This window comes from Anas platyrhynchos, chromosome 2, assembly GCF_047663525.1.
Source record: "Anas platyrhynchos isolate ZD024472 breed Pekin duck chromosome 2, IASCAAS_PekinDuck_T2T, whole genome shotgun sequence".
Lineage (NCBI taxonomy): Eukaryota > Metazoa > Chordata > Aves > Anseriformes > Anatidae > Anas > Anas platyrhynchos.
The window spans coordinates 113,252,543-113,277,483 of NC_092588.1; the positions used below are offsets into that span (position 1 = coordinate 113,252,543).

Genomic DNA, 24,941 nt, shown 5'->3' on the forward strand with positions numbered 1-24,941 from the left:
ATAAATGTGTCACAGACTTGGGTATCAGCCCTTTAAAAAATATATATTATTTTTGTCTCTATCTGGCTGAAACTTTTTTCCCAATTGAGCTTATATGTAACTAAGAAGGGTTTTTGAAGATGGAAGTTTGTCAGCTTAGACTTCTACTCAAGGAAAGCTAGGTTGATTTCAGATCTCAGTTTTAAGCAAAATCAATCTAACTACAAATAAAGAGGTCCTAACTTGATAAAACATTGTGTTGTTGTGGTGTTTTAGTTGGTTAGTTGGTTTTTAAGTTTAAAAAAAAAAAAAAAAGTATTTAAAAGGTTTCCATAAATGTTTTCATGTTTTCACATTCTTAAATAATTTTGCATTAGGTAGCTGCTCTTTCCTTTTGTTTGGAGAAAACTAATACATGGTTCCCTTTGAATTTTCATGAAGAATAGGAGAAGAAATTTGATGTCTTTAGAAGGTCTCAAGTTCTATTTCTGCCTTTCAGGAGATTGTAAAAAATTAGATTTATTTTTTTTCATCATTATCACCCACATTCTGGGGAAAATGAGGAAAAATAAAGGTGGAAACTTCTAGTTTACCTGCTTCCACTTAGTTCCAGTTCCTGAGGGCCATTCTTTTTTGCCTATCGTATTACAAGTTGCTTACTTTAACCTCTCATCCCTATTCCTGTGAGACTTGGCAAAAGTCCTGCATAGTGTTGTTAATGGGTTTATTCACACTTTTAAAAGATCGTATTTCCTACCTATTATGCCCAGATTGTGACATACAGCTTTTTAGCCAATGATACAGCCATGAAATATGACTTATTTCTTTGGATGGCAGCAAAACTACGGTTACTATATGCATTACATGGAGATTGAAAAAAAAAAAAAAAAAAAAAACACAACATGATGACTCAACAGTCTTTCCAATACAGCTTCTTGCCAAATAGGGTAGCTGTGTCCTTTCCTCACACAGACAAATATTGAATATTTTGATCCTGCCACCCGACCCAGAATGACATAAAGTGTGAGTTTATGCCATTATTTATCTTACAAGAAAAATGCTCTTGAACTGTTATTTATTCGGCACTTTCTTCAGAACTTACTTGTTGAGTTCAGAGAGCGCATTGGTCAGACAGCAGTACTAGATGAGTTTAGAGGCAGTATTTTGTCTATACTGTAAGGAGAAGTCAGAGTTAAGATAAGGAAAAGGCAGATAAAATGCCCAAAGGAACAGATTATCAAGGAAGATTTAGGGGTTTTGAGAGAAGGTATGGTTTTGATAGAAGATAGAAGCCCGTGTTTGTGCTGCCTGTGACACCCACTCTTCCCAGGCTGAATTGTAGCCTACTATCCCAGCTCAGCACAGTATTCTGGCAGGCCAGGTTGTGCAAAATGTTTGACGTCAACTTGCTGTGAAACTGCTTATCTTGAAAACTCAATTATACACATCTCTCATTTCTCATGTCTACTTCCTGCAGCTTCTCTCCAGTTCTTGCATAATTCATTGACAGTCCAGTTCTGCAGATCTTAATTCCCCCAGTCTTCCCACCAGAGCTGCTTTTGTTTGGCATAGATCCAGACTCAATAGATCCAGACTTCACTGTTTGTAGCGTACTTCCAAAGTCCCTCTTCCTTCGTGCTCAATCTTCACTAAGCCCGATAGTTTCTATCTTTCTAAAAATATTGGTGGACAAAGGCAAAGGACAAATCTAGTTCTTACAGAGCAGAACCAATTTTTGGAGCAGATCTCAGCTATTTACAGGTGGCAACTGTATATTGGTTCAATCTAGAAAAATGTGTATTCCTTTTGTGAAACTCCTTGGGCATCTATAAAGCCATTCAACACACCAATTTTATCTCTGACCCAGAAAAAGTGTTTCTGCGTGCAAACAGAGGGAAGCCCTGTCAAATATGCCCTGATACCGTCATACTGTAGGATATCTGTTGGAATCCTAAATCCTAGGTGGAAGTAGTGATCTATGCTGAATGTCTTGTGGGGCGTATTATCTTATAAAATGGTGGGGGTATTACTTCATTGTTTCAAGCTATTATTAAATCTTATTTTTGACGTTTGTCTCTTCACTGGAAATGACATGGGGGAGGAACAAAGGAATATAAGCCCTTCATTGCAAGATCCCTCTTCACACCCTCTTTTCCCCATCCAAACGCTTATCTCATCAAACAAAAGGAATGAACTTAATGCCTTTGCCTGAACTTGCTTTTGAGAATCAGTGGTCTGGGCACAAGCAGGCTGGAGGAGAAACGTAGGTACATAGTGGCAGTGCAAAAGGCACAGAAGAAGGTACACATGGGGCACAGCAAATCGCTTCTAACTGGGACAGGATGGGGGAGGCTCCTGATATGGGAGCAATGTGCATTAATTCATCATAGTGGTAGAGTTACTGGGACACTGTAGTACCTTAATACCTAAGAAGCACAGCAGAGCAGGCATGATAGAGAAAAATGAAGAGGTGCTAAAACGGGACTGGCATTACCAAGTTTCTTTTGCTGTTCTGTTGCACATCTTCACAGGTCACCCACTTAACAAAAAGATCCTGGCTCTCTAAACTCATTTCTGTTTTGTGGTGGCTATCTCTCTGACTGTCATTTTATCAATGTCCCTAACTTGTTTCTCACCTTTGAAGAAATTAGGCCCTTGAGCAAAGCAGTGTCCAAATTCTCAGTTAAACCATCAGATCCGCAGCAGGATTTAGTTAAGCTCATTGTTGGGCTATAGTTTCCTGTTTCTATTTCAAAATTGGTTGTCTTGGGTCAAGGTAGCCTGGTAGACCAAGCCAGTCCATGTGACTTCCTTACAGTAGGAGCCAGTTCCTGTATGCACAGGCTCCACTGCTCTCAGCAACATGCACCTGCACAGACAACGTGCATGCTATCAACAGCCCACTAAGTGAATAGACCCACGCTCCTGTTGAGATGTGGGACACAGGGTGTGGAAAATTGTATTCAAACACAAGAAGATGTATTATTCTTTCAGAGTCTGGACTGCCTTTTGATAAATAAGCTGACGGAGCACAGTCACTTGTAGCCATGATAGTTGGTACACATCAGAAGCTATGCTGATGGAAAATGAAGGCTCTGTTGGTGTAGGATGAATTAATGATGGGGATTGGGTGAAGTACTTTTGGTACTATCTGAATTGGCAGTGTGGTCATGGTGTGGTGGGTTTGAGCTCAGAGATCCAGGTGGTAAGGTTTTAGAGACTTAATCAGACATGGCCTTAGTGGTATTGCCAGATGACAGCAAATTAGGAAGAGTCTGTTGGGCGGTGTTTTCCTTACATTTTTTCAGAAAACAGCTGAGCTGGCAGAAGAGGTTTGAGGCTAAAGCATTTGTCTGCTCACAGGCGCAAAAACAGATTTTACTGTCCTGAGATGTCCTGACTTCTGTTTAAGCCCTTTGATCACATAAGTACACCAAAGCCACCTTGGACAGTTGCAGCTACTTGTCAGCTTTCATTTATGTTCAAACCTTCATTGATGAATAATGCAGGATGTTACGGGAAACTGTGGCATAGTTTGGGTTTTGTTGTAATAAGCAGCAGCAAGTGGCACTTAGTGGTTACTCTAGCCTTTGCTTTTGTGCTTTGGTCTAGTAGTAACAATTGCAAAAGACTGTCACTTGAGAATCCAAGTATCTGTACTGTGTGAGTTTTCATCCCGTGGAAGGCTGATGTAAATAGACCAAGAGCAGGAATAAATATATAGTATCTTACAGAGCATGACTTTTCTGTGGGGAATTATATAGAGTTTCTGCACTTATTCTTTGCTACATATATGGGGGAATATTTGTCAACTGTGTTTTATTTCTCCAATTTAAAATTGTTTGAAAACTTCAAAGAATTTTCTGAAGCTAGGGTTCATTGGTCCTTATCACTCGCAGTCCAGGGACTCTTGGAGGCCTAGCTAGAGCAATTAGTGCTGGTAGCATCGTTCAAAGCTGATGAATGCTGTCAATTGGTGACAGCAGTTCAGTGCTATATCCATATTCTGAAGCAGTTCATATCTGGCCTGTACAGGTTTTGTCAGAAAGGCAGCTCTCAGAGTTTGAATGTAGTCTCTGAAGGATTTCAGTAGAAGGGAAAGTTGATGCCAAAGGAGAGATATGAAGATACTTGAAGTAGATAAACAGGGTTTAATCTTATGTGGCAGGAAGTCTATTATTAAAACAGCAATCCCTTTAGAAGAATTTCTAGTTCTAAATTAAGCCGAGGATACAAATTCCCCCTGTATTTTATCACACAGTAATTGTTACAGGCGTGATCTGTCTGAACAGCAAATCAAAAAGCTTTTCTGAGTCTTTTCTGACTCCGAATCTTGTTGAATGCAAAGATTTCCTAATCTTAAAAAAAAAAAAAAAAAAAAAAAAAAAAAAAAAAAAAAAAAGATTTTAATCTAGTAAAGAATTTTTTTAACCTCATCTAACATAACCAAGAGATTTTATTTTAGTTATTACCTTGTAAGGGATGAAACAGGGTTTATCAAGACCTGACTTGAAGTATAGCCTGCTGTCGAATAAATGTGCTTTATTAAACGGAATGCCATCTCTAACGTGTCTCTGACATATGGAGAATATCTAAGTGAAAAGGTACTATAAAGTTTACCTAATAATAGCAATAATAGTAAATCCAGAAAATGCAATTTCATCTTATTACTGTCTTGTTTTATTTATTTATTTTGTGATGGAAGAAGGTTGTGCTTGCAAGCACTGCAGAATTGGCACATTGAAATACAGTATCAAAAAAAAAAAAAAAAAAGCTTAAATCCATATGAAGAGATAGCAAGTTTTGTTTTTAATATATGCCCCCAAAAGACAAGTATTTTAAATGTGTGCCCCTTGAAGTCACTCTATGGCATCCACCTCCATCCTTCCCTAGGTCTTCCAGCTCAAAGAGTCATCTGAGTGTGTGAGCCTACTTCAGGCTAAGTCAGATGGGCTAAGGCAGGCTGCCCATCTAAACAGCAACAAGCAACCTAACGTAGTTTGCCAGGGGAGACCAGCATGTACCCACACGTGCTCTCACACATTGCAGGAGGAGTAACCTCCAGCAATTGATCACTAGCAAACATCTGGGAAGAGCCAGTATTTGCAGTCAACAAAGCTGTTTACAAAATGAATATCTGTCAGGCGGCCTCACTTTTGTGTTCTGTTGTATTGTCACTTATCTCTCGGGATGATAGCACTCAATTTTACATGCATCAAGGGCTTTATGCTCCCTGATTAACAAAAAAGCAGCCTACTTTTGATGTACATGACATACATTAGTGACAGAACTGGCAGCACTTCTTATGACTGCTGGGTACTATATTTCAATTCTGGAGAGCAGAAGTTTAATTTGAATACCTAATTTAAAAATAAATGTTTCTTTTATATCCAGTCCCACAAGTCTTCTGATATAAGCATTTAAGTATTGTGTGTGCATCTTCAGTGGATCCTACCTTTCCATTATGTTTTTCACTTATCTTTTTGAGGTAGATGAGCAATTATTCTCAGCTATTACAGAATGTAAGAAGCAGACAGTATTTCGAGAGACTGTGGTGCCAACAGTGTGGTATCCAAACAAATCAAACCTGACTGCTGAAATGAGGCACTATTAATGTCTTGTCAACACTCTGAATAGATCCCCTGAACATCATTATAGTCCACAGTTATGCAGTATTCTCTCATATCAATTTTGGATTTATTATTTTTTCTCATAGTACCAGAAAGCATTTGGATGTTTTTATAATTATTTTGGGAAAAAAAGTTACCTTCTGATACTTCGCATGTCCTTGCTGAACAAGTTTGTGCTCACGGTCAACGAGTTACATTCCTAGGAATGAGGGCCACCTCAGTAAATCTCAAAACCAAAATTCCCTGCCTTCAAAACTTTGATGTTACGTACCCACGAGTGCTGTGAACTTAGTTGCAAACATCTTGGCTATCTTTTCTGACTTGACTCTGGTATGGTAGAGTCAGACTGATACGAGAAGTTGAATTTGGTTGAAATTTTGTTACAGAAACCTTAATGAGATTCGAAGGTAGGAAAATTCTCATCTTTTCATTTTTAAGAAATAGCAAAACAGGAACTCCCAAGGGATCAGTTATTACGCTTTTAGAAATATTCTTCATCTTTGTATGTTTTTCTGACTGCTTCTTTTCATACAGAATAACAACTTTCTTGCCTAGTTTGTGTAACTTTTTTATGTTTTACTGGTTTTATACTGACTAGTCAAGCGTATTCAGCAGTATGTGAATATTTTATTATTCCTAAATTGTTCAAGTTGCATTTTTGCATGCTCAAATACATTTTTAAGTTAGTATCCACTTGTTTTCTATCTCTTAGCTGTGCTAACCAGTTGTTAGTCTTAATCACGTGCATGTTTTTTCCATAATTTAAATTTTAGAAGAAAGTAGCTTTCAGTGCTGGGAGGATTCTCTTTGGCTTAGAAGAGTTTGACATGGTTCCCTAGGAAGTTATCAGTAGTAAGCTCTTTCTTCGCTAACAAAAGATGTCACCTCTAAACTGCCTTCTAACAGTAACCACCAAACATTGCCACTCCTGAAAAATTGAATTAGAGCCATGTCATGCCTCTCGCCTTGACTGACTGAAAGCAGAAAAATCGTGCCAATGAGAATGTCAGGTGTGTGTTTCTCTTAGGCATCCACACTCAGGATAATGAATTCTTCCCTGTCTGCTTTCAGCCTCGTAGTAATAGTGACGACTGGCTTTCCTTCCCTGATTGTCATAATCCTTACCATACCCACTTTGGTCAGTGGGTACCCACTTTTTCTATACTGCACAGTGCCCTACCTGCAGCGTGTGCAGGAAAAGCTGAGCCCCAAACCCTGCGGTGTGACCACCTGCAGTGAAATTTTTGTTCCTCAAACTTAGTGATTTTTTTACTCAGTAACAGAATGTCCACTCACTGTCTCTGTATGAGTGTATTACTCTGAATATGTGCAAAATTTTCTTCTTCAGATGCTACTCATTTTTAAGATAAGAATAGAAAATAATTTTCAGGACAGCAGCCATGCAATTAAAGACTGTCTTTTTCATTCCACTGGATCTGATATCCATAACTCACCAAATCTTGAAATCAGTGTTGACCCAACTTCCTAGTTCATTCTTCCCTCAATGATATTATAATACTGATGCAAATAGTTCCTAAAAGGAAGTAAATATCATTAACAAATAATAAACAAAAATAGCAAAAAATAATGAGCCTCTTTAAAAATGCCATTACCCTAAAGATACCATTTTCTTATGTTGCCTGTTTTCAGATGTTCAAATCAAAAAACTTTGAGCACTATGGTTGTGATACAAAGAATGCAAATGAAGTCCAGGTTTATATAGGTAAATAAGGTTTTGTGAAGAATCTTTATGATGTTATGGATTATTTTAAGGGCTCAGGTACTTAGGAGCTCTTTCCTATGCAAAAGAACCTATCAGACTACAGTCCTGTGTTTCTTCTTAGCAATAATTTAGAGTTTTACCGTTAATAAGAAAAAGATTATGAAATATGTTTTTTAGTTAGTCTGTCAGTGTAGTTTCAAGTTCCCAATAAGTTATTATTTTTAGTTGTTTAAGGAAGGAAGAAAAAAAAGTCAAGTCCACTCTGAAAGTAAGAGAAGGAAGAAAAGCATAGTGAATATATATTCCATAATATCCCTGGGGAGTCAGTTGTGTAGGTGTGATACAAATGGGAAAAACAGCTCTCCGGAGAGCGACGTGAAGAAAGGAACAAAGAGAAACCTTTTTGCCAGGCTGAGGCTTTTGCTGCTGGCTGCTTGGCTGCGTGGTGGTATTGTTAGGAGGAAGTGCACCTGCTCTAACGCTTTCTTCAGCTAGAAGCAGACAGGTTTGTTGAATGCTCTAATTGCTGGTAGGCATGAAAGGATTGCCTAGAAGATTGCTTCCTAGGCTGTCCTTTGATGTTTCATATGATTTGGAAGTGAAGATTTCTCTTCCTTTATCCATCTTGCTAATAGTTAAGAATAAAATATCTCCTCTCAGCTTTCATTCCAGAAGGTATCATGGCACATTCTGTCCGATTAGCTGTATCACGGGCCAAAAGACTCCTTTTATCTTTTGAAAAGATTTGTAAAACACAAACATAGCCATTGCAGTCCACATTCATAAAATCCTATTAGCTAAATGCTCAGTTCATTGCAAAGGTCTCTTTGGGCAAGAAAAATACTCTGTGAATACTGGGTTTGTCAAATGCTATAAAGCTAGGAATTTCAGATGCCATCCTTTCAATACAGTTTATGAATCTTAAATTGCAATCAGAACAGCTTTTTTTTTTTTTTTTTGTATTTTTGATAGTTATGTTGATTTACAAACATAACTCCAAGACAAAATCTAACTTTTATATTATTTTTCTGCAAAATTTGAATATTGGAGAATGCACTGAGGTTTAATACACTGAAGATCCTCCTTACTTTTACAAAGCAATAGAAGGCATCACTAGTGCTCTGTGAAGTACATGTATAATAAATTTATAATTATAACTATAAACTATATGACATGATATACTTTAATCATTTTTCTGGAATTTCAAGTTAGTAGGGTAATAAAAATATATATGATAAGTTAATAAGTTTTTACTCAATGTTGTTAATAAGTAATGGCCAGCTGAAAGAAATGATGATGCATTTCTTTAACCCATGTAAAATATTACCAAGATTTTTCTCTTGAATAAGTGGAGTGTTGCCAAGATACTTGGAATTATCAGAATTCTTAAAAAAAATAAAAATAAAAATAAAAAAAATATGTAGCTTTTCTCAGTAGAACAATCTTCCTTGACTTGTTCCAATTTAGCTCTCCACTGTGACACAGAATTCAGATTCAGATTCACCACTTCCAAGGTTCAGGAGTGCACAGGGTGTGTCTTTTGAGAAGCAATGCATGAGAAATAAATGTCTGTTAAATATGACTCAGAAATATGTTGTCGGAATATTTTAAAGATAAATATTGGTTTAGGCTTTATTGGAAACTAAGCATGTGGTTCTTGAATCAGTTGTAAAAGTTGGCAGAAAAACAATTTATCTTCTGAAATGTAGATTTTTATGTGCAATTTCTAGATTATGATTTACTGAATTATGAATACTTTCATTTTTTAGAATTGCATCCTCTTTTTTTTTTTTTCAGGCTGTTTTAAGATTCTGTTTTTAGAATGCACATATGTGGCTTGATCTTTATAGCTACCTATAGAATAAATTGGTTATAGTGCCAGTGGCTGAAGCTGTGAAACTTCTACTGAATTTTGTCATGGTCACTGCAAATTATACTAGTTTCCCAACTGTCTTTTTGAGGACAAGGAATGTGTATTTTGTCTTGTGGTGTAAGCAAGGAGTATATTTACATGTCTACAATTATGGCCTTCAGTTTTGATTTTGTTGTGACACAATAAAGGATATGTCTGGAACTTTATTTACTTGGCAAGAGGGCAATCTGTTTTATTTTTTTTATCTGTGGAACCGAAATTTTTGCATGAATCATGCAGTGTGTTAGGGAACAGTTTGCACCAGTGTTTTATTTTAGATGTCTTTATTATAAAGTTCAGATGCGTTAGATTTTCTTAGTGTATTTTAAGTCAAGGCATAGGTATGTTTTTTTCAAAAAAAAAAAACAGATTTAACATGTATATTTTTGCACATACAACTCTGTAAACATGCATGCATATAAAATACCCTACTTAGTGCTCTATATGCAGAGAGGACTGCTGCCCCCCAAATTCCTGATGATAACCCATACAGTGCCATCATTTGAAAGAGGCCTTCTCAGCGCTAATCTCCAAGTCACTGTCTTAAGGGTTATATGTAAGCCATCTAGAAATAGGGCTGACTCATTCATTTTGATGTGGCTGTGGGTTTTGTGGTCATATACAGGGAGAAACAGAGTGTACTCGGCTGTATCCCTGCAGGCAATTTGCAGACCTCGCTTTGATAGGGACCAGCTTTGCCTGGGCTGTTTTCTTAGGTTTCTTCTAATTTAGCCTGGTGAAAAAAGGCATGGAATAACCACAGGTTTTGTGTTGGGTAGACGTACAATTATGTCTGTTTATTCTCTTCTTGGTGGGTATTGGTGACATCACTTGAATATGTCTCTGCTTGCTATCTCATTTGTGTGTGAAGTGTCCAGAACTGCAGCAGAAACTGTACTTTAAAAAAGGAGAAGGAAATTAAATGTGCAAGATTAAACTGATACAATTTTGAGAGTTTGGTGCATGCAGACAAAAACCCAGGAAATTCAAAGCTTAGCCCAAGCCGTTAGCCCATCAATCAAACTGTTGTGGAAGAACAGTGCTAATAATCATAAAAACACACAAAAATGTGAGATATGAGAGTGCAAGTCTTAACAAACCTGACCTGTAACTGCATTCTAAATGAATGTTTTTGTATTTAATTTCCTGAGGAAAGTGTTAAGGGTGGTGAATAGGGGAGGAAATTTTTTCATGGAAGTTTAGGTAATTGATGGGGAAGCTTTCAAAGCAAAAATAGTCGCCCTGCAGATTTTTTTAATACCAAAAGCTTAATGGCATAATTATGCAGGGTGTTCTACAATGTCTTATTTTAGTCTTGTGCTGATGCTTGCAAATATATATATTTATTTAACAAACAAAACATACATTTTAAAGGAAAAGAAGTAGTTTCTTCAGTGAAATACATGTTCACTTTGGTCACTGTTGGTAGTCATGGGGCCTAGAAACTAATACACTGCAGGGCTACTAGATAGGCATACCCAAGTCACAGCATGACTAATTGCCAGTTTAAAGGAAAGTAGTTTAAAAACATAATTATGTTCTGGGTGAGGAACAAAACATCTTTCATTCCTTATGAAATTCTGAAAGAAAAATATTAGTATTAAATATAATGAACTCAGGTACTTTGTATTTGAAAATGAGATGGATTCTGAATTGAATTGGTGTTTCCTTGAAATGGATTGTATTTTTTCTGATGTGTGAATTGATTTGTGGGTTAAGCAAGCTACAGGAGCTGATGTTATTAAATTCCAAAAGTACTGAAAAAAGCTTCAAGGCAAGTATTTTCAGGAAACTTCTTACTACCACCAGTCAAACAAGTCTTAAGTGTATTTTAGGTGTAGTATTTGGTATTCCATTTATAATAATCTTTTGAATATATTTTATATTAAGCATAAGAACACTGTTCAATTCTACAGATGAAGTATATGGGTAAGGCAGAAATTGAAAGACCAGTTAAGAACAGAAATTTTAGGCTGAAGCCTGGGTATAACTGATATGTTGTTCTGTAACAGTCTGGAGAAACAGTTTAGTTCTTGAGACCTGGGATGATGTGAAGGAGACTTGCGTACCAGCATGCTACAGAAAAGTTTAGGATTCCTAAAATTCCTCTTTTTTAATGAGCGTTATATAAGTTTCCATGCAGTTACCAAATTTGATTGTATCAGTTTAGATCTCTTTATGAACTGCTCCAAAGTGGATAAAAGAGGAAGTAATTATAATGATGGAGGAAGAAGATGAAATTTAATAAATATTCATTGTGTATGTGAAATTTGTTTTTATGCTATTCTATTATTTTCATCTGGGCTATTCTCAGTTGTTCTTTTTTCCTGATAGCGTTTTTTTTTTTTTGTCTCCCTGTCTACGTAGGACTGGCTTCTCACGTCTGTAATCTCCTAATAGAAACTGTGTCGCTATACTTGGAGGTAGATGATAAAAGCAGCACCAAGACAGCAAATGCACTTCTTCTGTCCTTGCTTGACATTTTGCACTGCATGCTGATGTATACAGCAAACATTGTACGCCAGACTTTACAGGTATGGAGTTTATTTCCTGGGAGTGGTAACCATCTTAAACATTTTTTTAGATACCTTTTTGTTATCCTAATGATGATTTTCCCACTATTCTAATTTTATTAGATTTTTAGTTTGGTGAAAGGAGAAGATCATACATTTACAACTGCTTGCCTCTGTTTCTGTATTTGCTTGGTTAGAATATTCATTTTAGTCTCACTCTGTGCTGGAAACACAGCTCTTAGCTGAATGCTTCATTTCTGTACTCCATAAACAGTTTAATTTGACATTTTCTCAATGGTAGTTCAAAGCCTTTTCCTTCAGTTCATTTTAAAAGAAAAAAGATTACTCCATAAAAACCAGTATCTTTTTATTATAAATCAGATGTGATTACAGTACTTGAAAAGCATATGTAACCTCTGCATGTGAGCTGACAAAAGTATTCCCCTCTTATGCTGCTAGTCTTTTAAGTTTCTGTTTGAACCATTGCAAAACACAGCATTAACAGGGTGGCTTCTTCTGGTGAAGACTTCATCTTCCTTAAGAATGGAGCACAAAAAGATATTAATCAAAGAAATTGCACATAACTCTTAACAAGAAAACAAGAAAAAGAATGTCCTTTTTTTAAGATATGGTGCTAAACAGGCAATGCTTGCTTTGTTTTTAAGTGATCCACCAAATTCCTTCAGTTAGTCAGCTGGAAGTAACATCTGTGTTTAGTCTACAAATAACAACACTTTTCATGTTAGGTTTTTGATGTTCCCTGTGCTTTAGTTGATAATCCCAGGAACACTCTTAGGTCCAGTATATCTGGAGGACAGAGATTCAAAATTACATCCAGGTTGTACTGTAGTTCAGAACAGAGCTTCTTTATTCTGAAAAGGTCTTCCTGAGACTTTTCTTTTTTTGTAAACACAGTTTAAGGTATGAAGTGGGTATTGAAAATTGAGGCTTTTTTTCTATACTGATTTAAATAATCAGCTACATTATCAAACAGTCAACCACGTATTTCCTTGACAGGTTTGTTTTAATTTTTACTTTTTAGAAAAAAAAATAAAATTAGATCTGATGGTGCAATACCTTGGCTTTTTCTAGTCATCTAATAGCGGGCTCTATAATCATTTTCTCATCTAAGAATTAGATTGCAAATGAAAGTTTATAGGCTAATTTCTGATTGTTGTATTGTTAGCAGCACTCCTTGTAATCAGAGGGAGCTAAAGTCTATACTTACACCCTGTGCAAGTGGTGACACCAATTATACTGGACAACATGAGGAGGGAGGATCTTGCACGTAGATTGACAATATTAATGAAACTGATTATTTTTGTTTATACACATTAAATCTAATTTACATCTATATATTCAAAGCTAATTTATATTCTGGCTTTATATAAGTACATCAGTTGATTGATACACCAGAACTCCAGCTACAGATTTGTTCAACTTCAGTCAAAATAATCTTGTTCACTCGAGAAGACTAATGGACAAGAGGCAGCTGTGGTTTTGAAGTATAGCTTTGCCCTGTACCCCCACAGAGCTAAATGTAAGGTGGTGTTTCCATGCCTTGCCATACCTGTCTTGACAATACTCATCGCAGGGCTCCTGTGGGTTCTGCAGCTACCTTGGTACACATGCCCTGTTGAATGGTGGCCATTAGTTGCTGACTGCTATTTGCCATGTATCTACAGCATATTCCTCTATCTGTGTGTCACTCAATGCATCATGGTAGTGATAACAAATATTCTTTGACTATTTTCATAGAGATCTTCAGCATAAGATACCTTCTATAGTAGCAGTTAAGACAGAGAATTAAGTTTTCTCATAATATCCATTATTGGGGCTTTAGTTGACTTTTACAGATGGTAGCACCCTCCACTTGAATCCTTGCTTTTATTTTAACTTTTTATATGTAAAGTTATGACCTTATCCAGCTGGGTAGGCAAAACACGATAGCGTGTTTCCTTCCAATTCAGTACTTTTTGCTGGGTGGTGCTGATAACTATATCTAGCTTCATTCAAGAGTTGGCTCTCTGTGATCCATGTGTTTGTATTTTAATGGAAATGGTACAAAGGTTTGGATTAATTTGCATATCTGCTTTGGAGCAGTTACATCATAATGTATCACTCAGGTGTTCCCCAGCAGCTTGAAAGTATTTTCCAATCTCAATTTGAGAAGTGGGCTCAGTATTTAGTGACTTAATGTAGGTTTAAGTATGGTGTAGTGTATATCCTTTACATATATAAAGTATAACTCCTCTAGTATCATTTATTCACTTTTCAAAGGCACCAAGTATATAAAAGTTGAAGCAGTCAAATATCCTTATGTTGGATGTCTTACTTCCCATCCAAACACCAGTCAGAAAAAACTGTTGTAGATTTAGCTGAAGTGCAGGTGGCTTACTTCCCATTCTTGGTTAATATAAACAGTCATTTTTTTGTCTTCTATGCACTGTCTTTTTGCCCTTCTTGGACTTCAGCATTGTGGTGAGTCTCAGTGAGGAACATACCAATGTGTCTTATTACTGAGAAAGAGCTCTTCAGAGCTCTTTTGTTTCAGAACTCTTCCTGCAAGAAAGGCATTATTCATTCCACTCATCAAAACCAACAGTGGAACTTCAGCAGTAATGTCTCATGTCTCTTGGGACCTGCTCTTGTGCTCACTTAACCAAACAGAAATCCTTGGTTATTATGCCTGGGTGATGGTTTAGGGATTAAGCTTTAAGTAAAACACAATACAAAATGAATTTTAAATGTGTCCTCCAGGTAAAATGTTTAAGTTTTCCTCTAGCAGCTAGACTGTGTAGGGTCAGGGTCCAAAGCTGCTGCAAGATGATGAAGCTAAATGAAAAATCTTGCAGGCAGACCTTTCTAGCATCTTGGGGCACAGATGGGTCATAACAGCACTGCCTGGGATGGCAGTGTGTTTTGATGAGGGGTGATGACAATGGTCAGCATTACAAGTAGTTACAGATATTATCAAAAACTTTGTTCACTTACAGATTTTATTATTCCTATTAAAAATAAACTATTATAAAAATATGAATATTTCAGGATACAAAATGAATTAGAAGGGCAAAAGTGGACACTGATGAGATCCTAACTTTGGAGTTACCTTGATTTGCTTGATTTGAGTTGCTTTTAAAATTGTTCCTAATAAAGGGGGGTGGGGGTGGAGGGAAAAGTGAAATTTAATGCTAAAATGGTCATGTTGAAAGAGAATACAAATACATAAAATATTTATGGCTTTAGAACTGTCTTTTGCATATGCAGTTCATAGCATTTTGATGAAGAAATGTCATGTAGGTCAGTGCATTCAGCATGTGCAGAAATAGCCTGACAGCGTGAGTCGCTTTTGCTTTGTGCTTATTGTTACAGGCACAGGGAGTGCAACTGCTCCTTGGGAGCACAGGAATACTTCGCTAGAAAAGAGTGTATAGGTCTCATTCCAACTTCTGTTCATACTTTGACCACCTAATGGACCTAATTTGTTTCTCATAACTGAACAGTCACTAAAGCTGCATTTTATTTTTTTTTATCATCTTATTAAGGCACAGAAAACTGGCTCAGGAGGGGACACGCAGGCTGCTGAAGACCTTCTGCTTATCAATAAACCCCTGACGGACCTAATTAGCCTGCTTATTCAACTGGTGAGAATTTGCTTGTTTGTAAGCTTACTGGAATGTCACTGAAGTTGGAATTACTCAACAGAATTTGATATCTTAGAGCTCTGTTTTCTAGGTTTTCATTGGTTTTAAGCTTCTCCTGAATACAAGGCAAGGACTCTTATAATTTTTAAGGAATTGTAGGTCATAGTGACTTATAGGTTCCAAAAGACATCTGAATAACTCTGTCCAAACGTAAAACTTGGGCAGGGGACAGGATCCTGCTTTTAAGTTGTGATACACATGTATAGCCAAATTTTTGTCCTTGAAAATGGTCTGATATCATTGTACAGGGAAAGGATTATATTCAAAATTTTAAAACAAGCACTACTACCATTAGAAAAGTCAATAAACTTAAAATTAGTTTGCAGTGAGTGATTACCTTTAATGTTATTTCCTTAGGTGTGAGCCTCCTGATTTTTTCTTAAGAGTTTAGTTTGATTTTAACATGATCCTGAGGGATTTGGGAGTGGGAATGGTCCCTGGTAGCCTGTAATCATCTTTCAAATCTGTTTAAAGTCAGCCTTCTCTGGGCTTCACTAGACATCACAGTGCTGCACTGCAATCTCTCCAGAGAGCTATAGTGTGTCCCTGACACATCCCACATCTCAGCTGCCATCATACAGTGCCAGAGATTTGTGTTGGCTGTGTGTGTAATAACTTAGAGCAGAGGAATGCTTCTTGAGTTGGACAGGGCTTTTAGAGGTCTGCCTTTCATTCAACACAAAGTGAGCAAAATGGTACGTGAGCATTTCCCTGAGCATATCACACAATCTTTTCTGTGTTGTTTTCCTTAAAGGTATTTCAGATTCACTATGTACTCTCCCAGCCCCAAACTTCTCGAAGTTCTTCCTTATCACTTAACTATAGCTTCTATTGTGACATGAATACTTGTGACCCTTTTTTACTACCTTTAGCACTGTCTAGCTTCTATTTTAATTTTTGGCAATATACTTGTTGTTAAGTCCACCTTTGATGGATTTGTTTCAACCAGCCATTGACAAAGACTTTTTGGAAACGTTCACTGAATGACCTGAAACGAAGTAACTGAATTTCAACTATTTAATATTTCATTTATAAATTCTTTTATTTTCTATTAATTTTTTAAGCGCTACATATGATAAATGATAAGATATGAAGAGATGTAAATGTTCCTTTAAAGTAAAACTAGATGTAAATTTAAATTCCATTAACTCCCTAACGAATAGAAAATTAGAGGCCAAGCTTTACTCAGCTTGTACCACCTGGAAATCTTTTTTTATAAGTTTCTAATTAAAGGATAGGATAATTGTATAGTTAGCGTGTCCTGATTAGATTCTGACTTGTCCTTGTATTTCAGAAGCATGGCTGCAAATTACTACTAGATTTTGCTTTGTTCTATATTTCTACAGATTCCAGTATGTTGAAAATGCTTATTTAAAACCTGCCTACTTTAACGTATGGGTAAAGAGGAAAGGTCATTAGTGCTCCTTCATTTTTCTTGTTTTAAAGTTCTGTTAAATATTTTTATCTGTGAGGGATTTTCTCTCGTGTACATGTTGTTCTTTACATATATGTGATTTTGGGGGTTTATGAAAGTTATTTCATCTAGTTTTGTTAAGTTTTGTATCCTCCATCCATTGCTGTGTTAAACTTTTCCTGGTAAGTCTGAAAAAGTTTGAACAATGGAGCAAGAATTTTGAAAGTTAGCATTCAGCTGTTCAAAATATATTATGCTCTAATTTCTTTAAATAGGAATAAATTCGTTGTGCACTACTTTTACTCTCTGCTTCTCTGGGTGCCTTTATATACAAGTGCAAGAGCTACAGTGAAAGCTGTGGCATGGGTTTAGATCTACTCTCAGTACCTGCCACTACAGGTGTTCTTTCTGTAGCAGAGTACGAAAGACGATGAAGAATATGTTTGCGCTGTAAGAAGGAAGGAAATAGCTGATTTAGTTTCATTGCTAGTTTGTTATGCTGAGTTTTTTAAACATTGTGTGTTCTAGGACAGAGATTGGGTTTTGCTTTTGGCTTTGCAGGGAGGCACTGGCTAGAGTTGGATTGTACTAACACTATATGGAGAATAGCCATGCTTGGGGAATATCACAAGATGGTTGAGTGGTGTGCCAATACATCACTGACCCACACATCCTGCAGTCTGATAATTTCTTTTATTTCTGCAAGAAATACACCCCTTCTGGTAAATACTAACCCCCTTGACCTTAGGAGTAGAGTTGCCCCTTTATATACTGGTACTCATGGCTTAACTCAGTACCTTAACCATTGCCATCTCTTGCCTAGCTGCTATCAGCTTCTTGTGTCTTGTATCAGCACAGTCAACTGAAGCCAGCACTGAGATGATGTCTCATGGATCTCTCCAGATGTATATCCCTACCCAAAAGGCCTACCTAAGCCAAAGTTCTGTTGCACTACCAGTAACAGTCCTCTGTACTGAGCTGTGAAGCTACATAATCTACTATTACTGTTTTGAGGCATTCTGCTTCTTGTAAACTTCACTTTCTGGAGTTAACATATGTCTTAAATTTTGACCTAACCACCACGTTAAGATGTTAAGTTCAAATTATCTCACTGATTTGTTATTTCTACTCATTTTACCATAATTACAGTTTCTTATGTCACCTTGAATAATTGCTTTCCCTCATTGATATGTATATCCCTCAAGAAGATGGTTGTCCCATGCCCCATTGATTTGTCTACTTATTTATTTATTTATTTTCTTCAAGACCTACATGTTTATCTCTCTTAATAATCCTGCAAAAATCAATGCGAGCTAAACTTGAAAATGTCAAAAACTTAGAATCAATTTTTCCCTTCTGTAATTATGATTTAGTCTGTCACTTAGGGCATAGCAAAGCAAGTGTAGAAAACCTAGGTTGCATGTAAATGAAACTTCAGAGATTTTCAGAACGTGAAAGAAGAAATAATTACAAATTCTGTCAGGCAGAAAACATTGCAAATATGGAGAATTCAATATTTAATCCTGTGATCAGTCTGCCGTTAATTGATCAATAAGAGGAAAATAAATTGAGCATTTAGTCTGCTGCTTGGCAGCTTCATGTTTAAAAGTTAATTACACTTAGCTTTTTGTCTAATGTTTCTCCACTTGAATATAAATCTAATTTGATTATTATACTGAAACTTGCAGCTATTGTAGACTATATCAAATACATTCTATTTTTATCTAGTGGTTATACTGAAAAAAAATTTTGTAATGCTTACTGGCATTTCAAATGACTTCAGTGTGGACTTTCAGAAACTTTTTCAAACTCCAAAATTAAAAAAAAAAAAAGAAAAGAAAAATAAAACAACAAACAAACAACAACAAAACACTTCTAAAGGTTTGTTAGCCAGCCTAATCAGCACTACAAATGAATAACCTAATTTTCTCCTTCATTACATGGGCTTCCGTAACACTTAGCATAGTATCGCATTTGTGCTGGCAGCAAAATCAGAGGGCTCAGCTTACGAGTGATAACTTCCTGGAAGCTGAATGAGCTTTCTGGCTTTTTGGACAGCTGGAATGATTGTATTACCTTGTCAATACCTATAAAAAGGAGTTTCATGTCTCTGTAGATCCTGGATTTAGATCCTAGATGTAGGCCCTTCGGTCTTCTCTGCACCCTATCAGACTGCTGAGAGGTTTTTTTTGTTTGTTTGTTTGTTTTTGTTTGTTTTCTGGTGACAGGCTTCTTCATTATAGTGTAACCGGAAAAAAATTATAATTGGTTATCATCTTCAGGTTGTCTGGAGTTCACTGTTGAATGGCCAGTTAGTCATGTGAAAACATGAAGAGGACAAATATGGAGCCTCAGTGCACATGGATGAATGAGATGATCTTTTCTAGGTCCTTTCTGTCCACTGGCGCTAAGGCTGAGCCTTGACTTCAGTTTCAGAGCACGTGAAGATATTTGCCAATGAATAATGAAAATGACTGCAGAAGAATGATAATCCTGCAGACTGTGCAGAATTGTATTTTGCATTTCTTAGGAATACAGTTCTAGGCAGTTCTATGGTCAGGGTGGGAAGACAGGTTTATGTCCTGTGCTGTGTAAGGTATTGCTGTGTTTGTATCTGAAATGTTATCTCTGAAGTATATATGAAGGATCCTGTTCCACAAAGCTACCTTACAAAACAAAGAAACAAACAAAAAAAGAGAATATATTGTCATAAGCACAGAACTTCAAAATAGGGATTTAGTTTCTCAGCAGTTAGAATAGACTAAGATGAACTGAAAATACATTGTTGTTTTTTTTTAAATATTTTCCCCTAGATATAAGGACAAAAATTTTGCCCCGAGCCAAAATATGTTTTCATTTAAACTGTGCATATCTCCTAATAAGAACAGTATAGCAAAAGTAGCAGGTTTAATAGTGATGTTTTGCTTTTACATTTTGTTTAATGTTTGTAAAATTGTGTTCCCCATAGTTCCCAGTGGTGCTTCCTGTATAGCATACTCTGTAATCACATTACTGATGTAATGAACATCTATCTCTTATCGTAATAAACTCTCTTTGTGTTTAACCTCATTAATGCACTGAAATAGTGTCCCCTCCGGGTAATCCAGACAGTTTCATTGTAGCTCTAAAATTAGATGCTGTAACAACTCCAATGGTGTGAAAACTGCCACTTCAGCTGAAATGATCACACATTTCTTGCAATGGTTTGCAATTCATGAACAGGCTGCAAGTGGGCTCATAACGCAGGTATTTTTGACAACAGACTACAAAAATATAGATGTGTAATAACAAGAAACCTGCTTTTCACCCTGTTAACCTTAAAATACACAGAGCAGGTTCTGTTTAGAAATGAAGTAGAATTGTACAGTACAAGCCTGTTAACAGGAGGTTATACCTTGGCCATAAAAATTAAGTAAAAGGAGTGCAAATTCATTGCACAAAATCTTGTCTTGAAGCATTATTTAAAAATTTTGAACTGAAAAATCATTCTACAGTTCTGAGTTGAAGAATGGCAAAAATTATGAATTTGGCTGTTCCTTAATTTATTTTAGGATGCTGTTTATTTTTTTAAGTTATATGTTAGCCCAGAATATTAAAAAACTGCATGGAGAAAAAGAGAAAGAGCAGAAACATTCCTACCTTGCTGAAAGACTGAATTCATAATCCCCTCTAAGACCGATAAAAAGTGAAAAGAAATTAAAGGCAATTAGAGTTCTTTCTGCTAATTATGAAATATTAGGGGGCAGATCTTTTCGTAAAGAGTTAGAACTCCAGTTTTTCTTGGGTGTCTCATCAACTGAAAGAATAAAAACTTAAGTATATGCTGTCATGAAAAACTCTAAATGCATTAGACTTGAAATATATTTCTTCATATCAAATTGAATTGTTATGAGTAGAAATATGAGAATATTATTCCAGCTGATTAACAGATGGACCATCCATCTATATTCTTTTGCCTAGCAATATGATTCTAGCCTTTCCGTTCCTATTACACATGAGATACTATTTACTTGAAAACTGAATTTTCATTCTGTGGTTTGCTATCTTTATTTATTATATTTTCAGTCATTGCCTTTGTTCACGCTAACAATTTTCTTCAGATCTGCTTTTTATTACCGTTAATGGAAGTACTAACACAGACTGGCAGCCAGTTCTAAATTTCAGGGTACCAGCTTATGACACAACATCTAAATTACTATTTGTCAGTAGTGAAACAGCAAAATGGTGAGAGCTCTGAGTATGTATGCATAAGCATTTTTCTCTGTAGAGGGACATTGCTGAGAATTCCTCTTACACTTTAATTATTGATGGGTTAGACTGCAGGCTAATGATTCTCAGACCCTCCAGAGAAAATCCTGTCTTTCCTATTCCCAACTTGTTTTCTTTTTCTCCCGAAGTCTGTGCTGTTAACATTTAACTCCACAATTTTCCAGGATGACAGCAACTTGCTCCCCAAACTATAGGTGACACTGAAGCTCAAAGGGTCTGTGGTGTAGCAGAAGAGCCTGCAATACAACAGGGGATGAAGGACTTTGGCATTTGTGATAGAATAGCACAATGCCACTGCTTGCAAGTACTGTGAACCCTGGCATGATACTGGTGGCTGGGTTTGGAGGATGGTTGCAAAATACTGGGTGGAGGTTTTCACAATCAATCAATCTTTATTTTATTTTATTTTATTTTATTTTATTTTATTTTATTTTATTTTATTTTATTTTATTTTATTTTATTTTATTTTATTTTATTTTATTTATTTTATTTTATTTTATTTTATTTTATTTTTTGAGGGGGGGGGGGATGGTTTCTGGGGAAAGGACAGCAGCTACAACAGTAAAAGGTTGGGCATACCAGGAAGAGGCAAGTCAAGCCATCAGCCAAAGCTCAGCTCCTCCTGATCTTGGCACTGTCTCACTAACTGGGGACTCCAGCTGTAGAGAGCCTTGTGGTGAGACAGCTTGCTGTGTAGACTCCTCGGGAATAACACTGAACGGGCTGGTGTGCCCTCCTGGTCTCAGGAAGAGCTACAAAGGACATGGTGCTTTTTGTGTTTCTTCATGCAAGATTGCTGTAGGGGCAGTCCTCTGCAGAGACTAACACCTTTCCTTTCCTCAGTTTGATGTTTTAGTAAGCATCTCAGAAAAAGACCTTGAGAATTGTCTCACTTCCAAGTATGGCTACTGAGATTTTTGATTATGCGTAGGATTTTGTGCTTATGGAAATCAGGAAACCGGTCTCTGCTGCAGCACCAGGGCAGATACATACCTGTTCAAATGTTCACTGATTTTTATTTAGTTAGTTAGCCAACAAACCACAATTGAAAACTGAATGTAGTTCATGTGCTATGATTTCAGGGAGCGGTTGCTTTACCTGTCTGCACTCATCTGGTAACAAACTGTAAGTTAGACAGTGCTGCATATGAAAGGGATAATAGATGTATGTTAAAGTAGTGTAATCTTTCCTTCCTTTAACTAATAGTGTTTTTTATTTTCATTGAAGGAAGTAAAAGTCAACTCAAAGCTCCCAGTGAGATCAGTGGATTTTTTTTTTTTTGATTTGATAAGGAAGACATAGAGAGAGCTATAAAGCTTGTTACTCTTTGTTGCTTTTCTTCCTTTTTAGCCTTGCTATTTATGTTGATGATGTTATTATATAACTCTGGATATTGAAAAGAATGAAATATATGGAATATAGACTGGAATGAAGAGAAAAAATATAGCAAAGCCGTGCAAGAAATAGCTGCTATGGTCCTGTCACTGGCATAGCATTAGGTCAAGTAGAATGTGATATGTCTTGGGGCTATGTATTCAGCACTTACATCTCAGTTCAGTCTGTTTTAAACAGCCAGCTCTGTGAAGCTAATGGAAAGCAGGTTCAAATTTGCATGCAGATCCCTGGGGACCTGCTGCTCAGATATTTAAGAAGTATGTGTCTGATGGTATGTTTCCAGATTACTTTAAAGTAACTGGATGGGTTTAAAATGAAAAAAACTTGGGAAGTTCATACTTAAGATAAAACAAGTAATTATTATTGCAATAGGTAGGGATATATGTGTGTGTGTGTATATATATATATATATACATGGTTGGACAGATTATTTGTTTGCTTTTAATTGTCAGTACGGATAGTCTGTTAACCACACTGTAATATAGCTACTTTGTGATTAGTATTTTTGGAATTAAGAAACTGTGTAGGAGTTACAGAAGTGTGAAAACATTACATACCTTACTTGTAAGATCACCACTGGTATGTTTTGTTCAGGTTGTAGTTTGTAAGGGCAGAAAAGGCTATTGTGGTCAGTCAGTCAGTATACTGTCTTTTGTAACACAAAACTTATGACTCTCCTAAATTAATTCCTCTTTATAGTAAAGGGTTTTGTTGTTGTTATTTAGAAGAAAAAAGAAAAAAAAAAACTATTGTGATATATAAATTGTCTATGATGGAGAATCTGTTCTGAGGAAGCTGTTTCAGTGGTTAATTGCCCTTAATAATGGGGAAAAAAAAAAAAAAAGAAAGAAAATCAAATTAGATCTTCCTTCTTATCTAAATTGCTTTAGATAAAGTTTTGAGCCAACATCTCATACCAGTCCTTTTTCAGGTATAGAAATTAAGCTGTCCTCAACTTCTTTTTTCTCACATGGAACAAAAGAATATGATCAAGTGCCCTTTAGCCCTCCCTTTGATAAACTATATAGATTGAATTCCTTCTGTCTTTCAATGTTATGTTTTCCAATCTATCATCCTCTTGACTGTTCCCAAGAAGTCTCTGATTTTTTCACTGACTCTCAAGAGTAGTATGCGCCAAAAGTAAGCGTTGCATTCCGGTTGTTATTCCAACAGTGACAAATACAAGCTCAATATAACCTCTCTGCTTGTGATTTCCAGATTGTACTTTAAAGAAAAATATAAATTATTTTGATCGTTTTCTCATACTGCCATAAGGTCATTTAAAGATAAGTATTAGCCATATCGCCAAATCTTTTCCATGATTTTGTTTCCCAGGAAAGAGTTCCTTCATCCCATTGCTAGGGCCCGCTCAAGTGTCCACTCTTTAAAGCAGTATAGATAAGCTGGAATTTAGAAAAGAGCTCCAAATAATATTTTAAATCTGTAAAACGTACTTTCTAATGTGATTTAGTTAAAATCCATTACATACCCTGTACTCTACCTCTACCAGGAGCTATGGACTTGACTTAGAAATAATTAAATGAAGTTTTATGGTGTGCATTATGCAGAAGATTAGACATCATGGCTATAATGATACTTTCAGATCATACTCTTTCTATTTGAAAGCTAAATATATGGTCTGAAAATAACAAAATTGGGAGCAATGTTTTCAGTGCTTTTATGATGTCTCTATAGATGTGCTATTTGATATGATCATAACTGAGACATAGTTGTACTGCTGCTAAGAATAGATATATTTTAGTTATATTTTCAACACTTTATTCAGCCTAGTTTAATGGAATTTTGAGTCAATCAACTAGAAACAATTCTTTCCTGCCACAGTGTTAATGTTAACATTCTTCTGAATTCCCAGTGAAAATGCACTTTTTCTGAAACTGGAATTTGATTTTTGTTTGTTCATTTTTAGCTTCCCAGTGAAGATATTGAAATATTTGAGAACGCCTCACAGTGCTTATCATTGCTGGTTCAGCTGTATGGAGGGAACAGTCAGGACAGCATGTCTCCAGAAAACATGGACAGCTTCGCTGAAGTGCTGAAATCCAAAAAAGATACACGACAACTGAAGCTTTTGTTGAGGATCATAAAGAGACTGGTGAGTCAGCTTCTAAACATTTGAAAATTCCTTGTTGTTTTTTGTATCATTGGATAATTTTTTTAGCTATAATTTTCCTTTTAAAGTTTAAAAAAAAAAAGTGTATAAAGGAATTTTAAAAACAAAATATGTGAAGTTAAATTTCCTGTCTAACTTTCAATTAATTTCTCTGGAGAAGATAGGCTTCCGTTTTTAAAACTTACAAAACAGTTGTTGAATTTTTCCTATTTCAGTTACCTGTTCAGCTATTGAAATAACTCATGTTATTTATATATTTGTTTTAGTACTT

The 24,941-nt window shown here is 36.1% G+C and overlaps 1 protein-coding gene across 4 annotated transcripts in view; it reads left to right on the top strand.

Annotated features, from left to right (window-relative positions):
* The window catches only part of ULK4 (unc-51 like kinase 4), a 231,653-nt gene that overhangs the window by 150,282 nt on the left and 56,430 nt on the right, over positions 1 to 24,941 (top strand). For all 4 annotated transcript variants that reach the window (XM_038173765.2, XM_027451164.3, XM_072033359.1 and 1 more), the window contains 3 exons: positions 11,612 to 11,778; positions 15,303 to 15,401; positions 24,467 to 24,652. In XM_038173765.2, the coding sequence (XP_038029693.2) occupies positions 11,612 to 11,778; positions 15,303 to 15,401; positions 24,467 to 24,652 (452 nt within the window). The remainder of the gene's footprint in view (positions 1 to 11,611; positions 11,779 to 15,302; positions 15,402 to 24,466; positions 24,653 to 24,941) is intronic.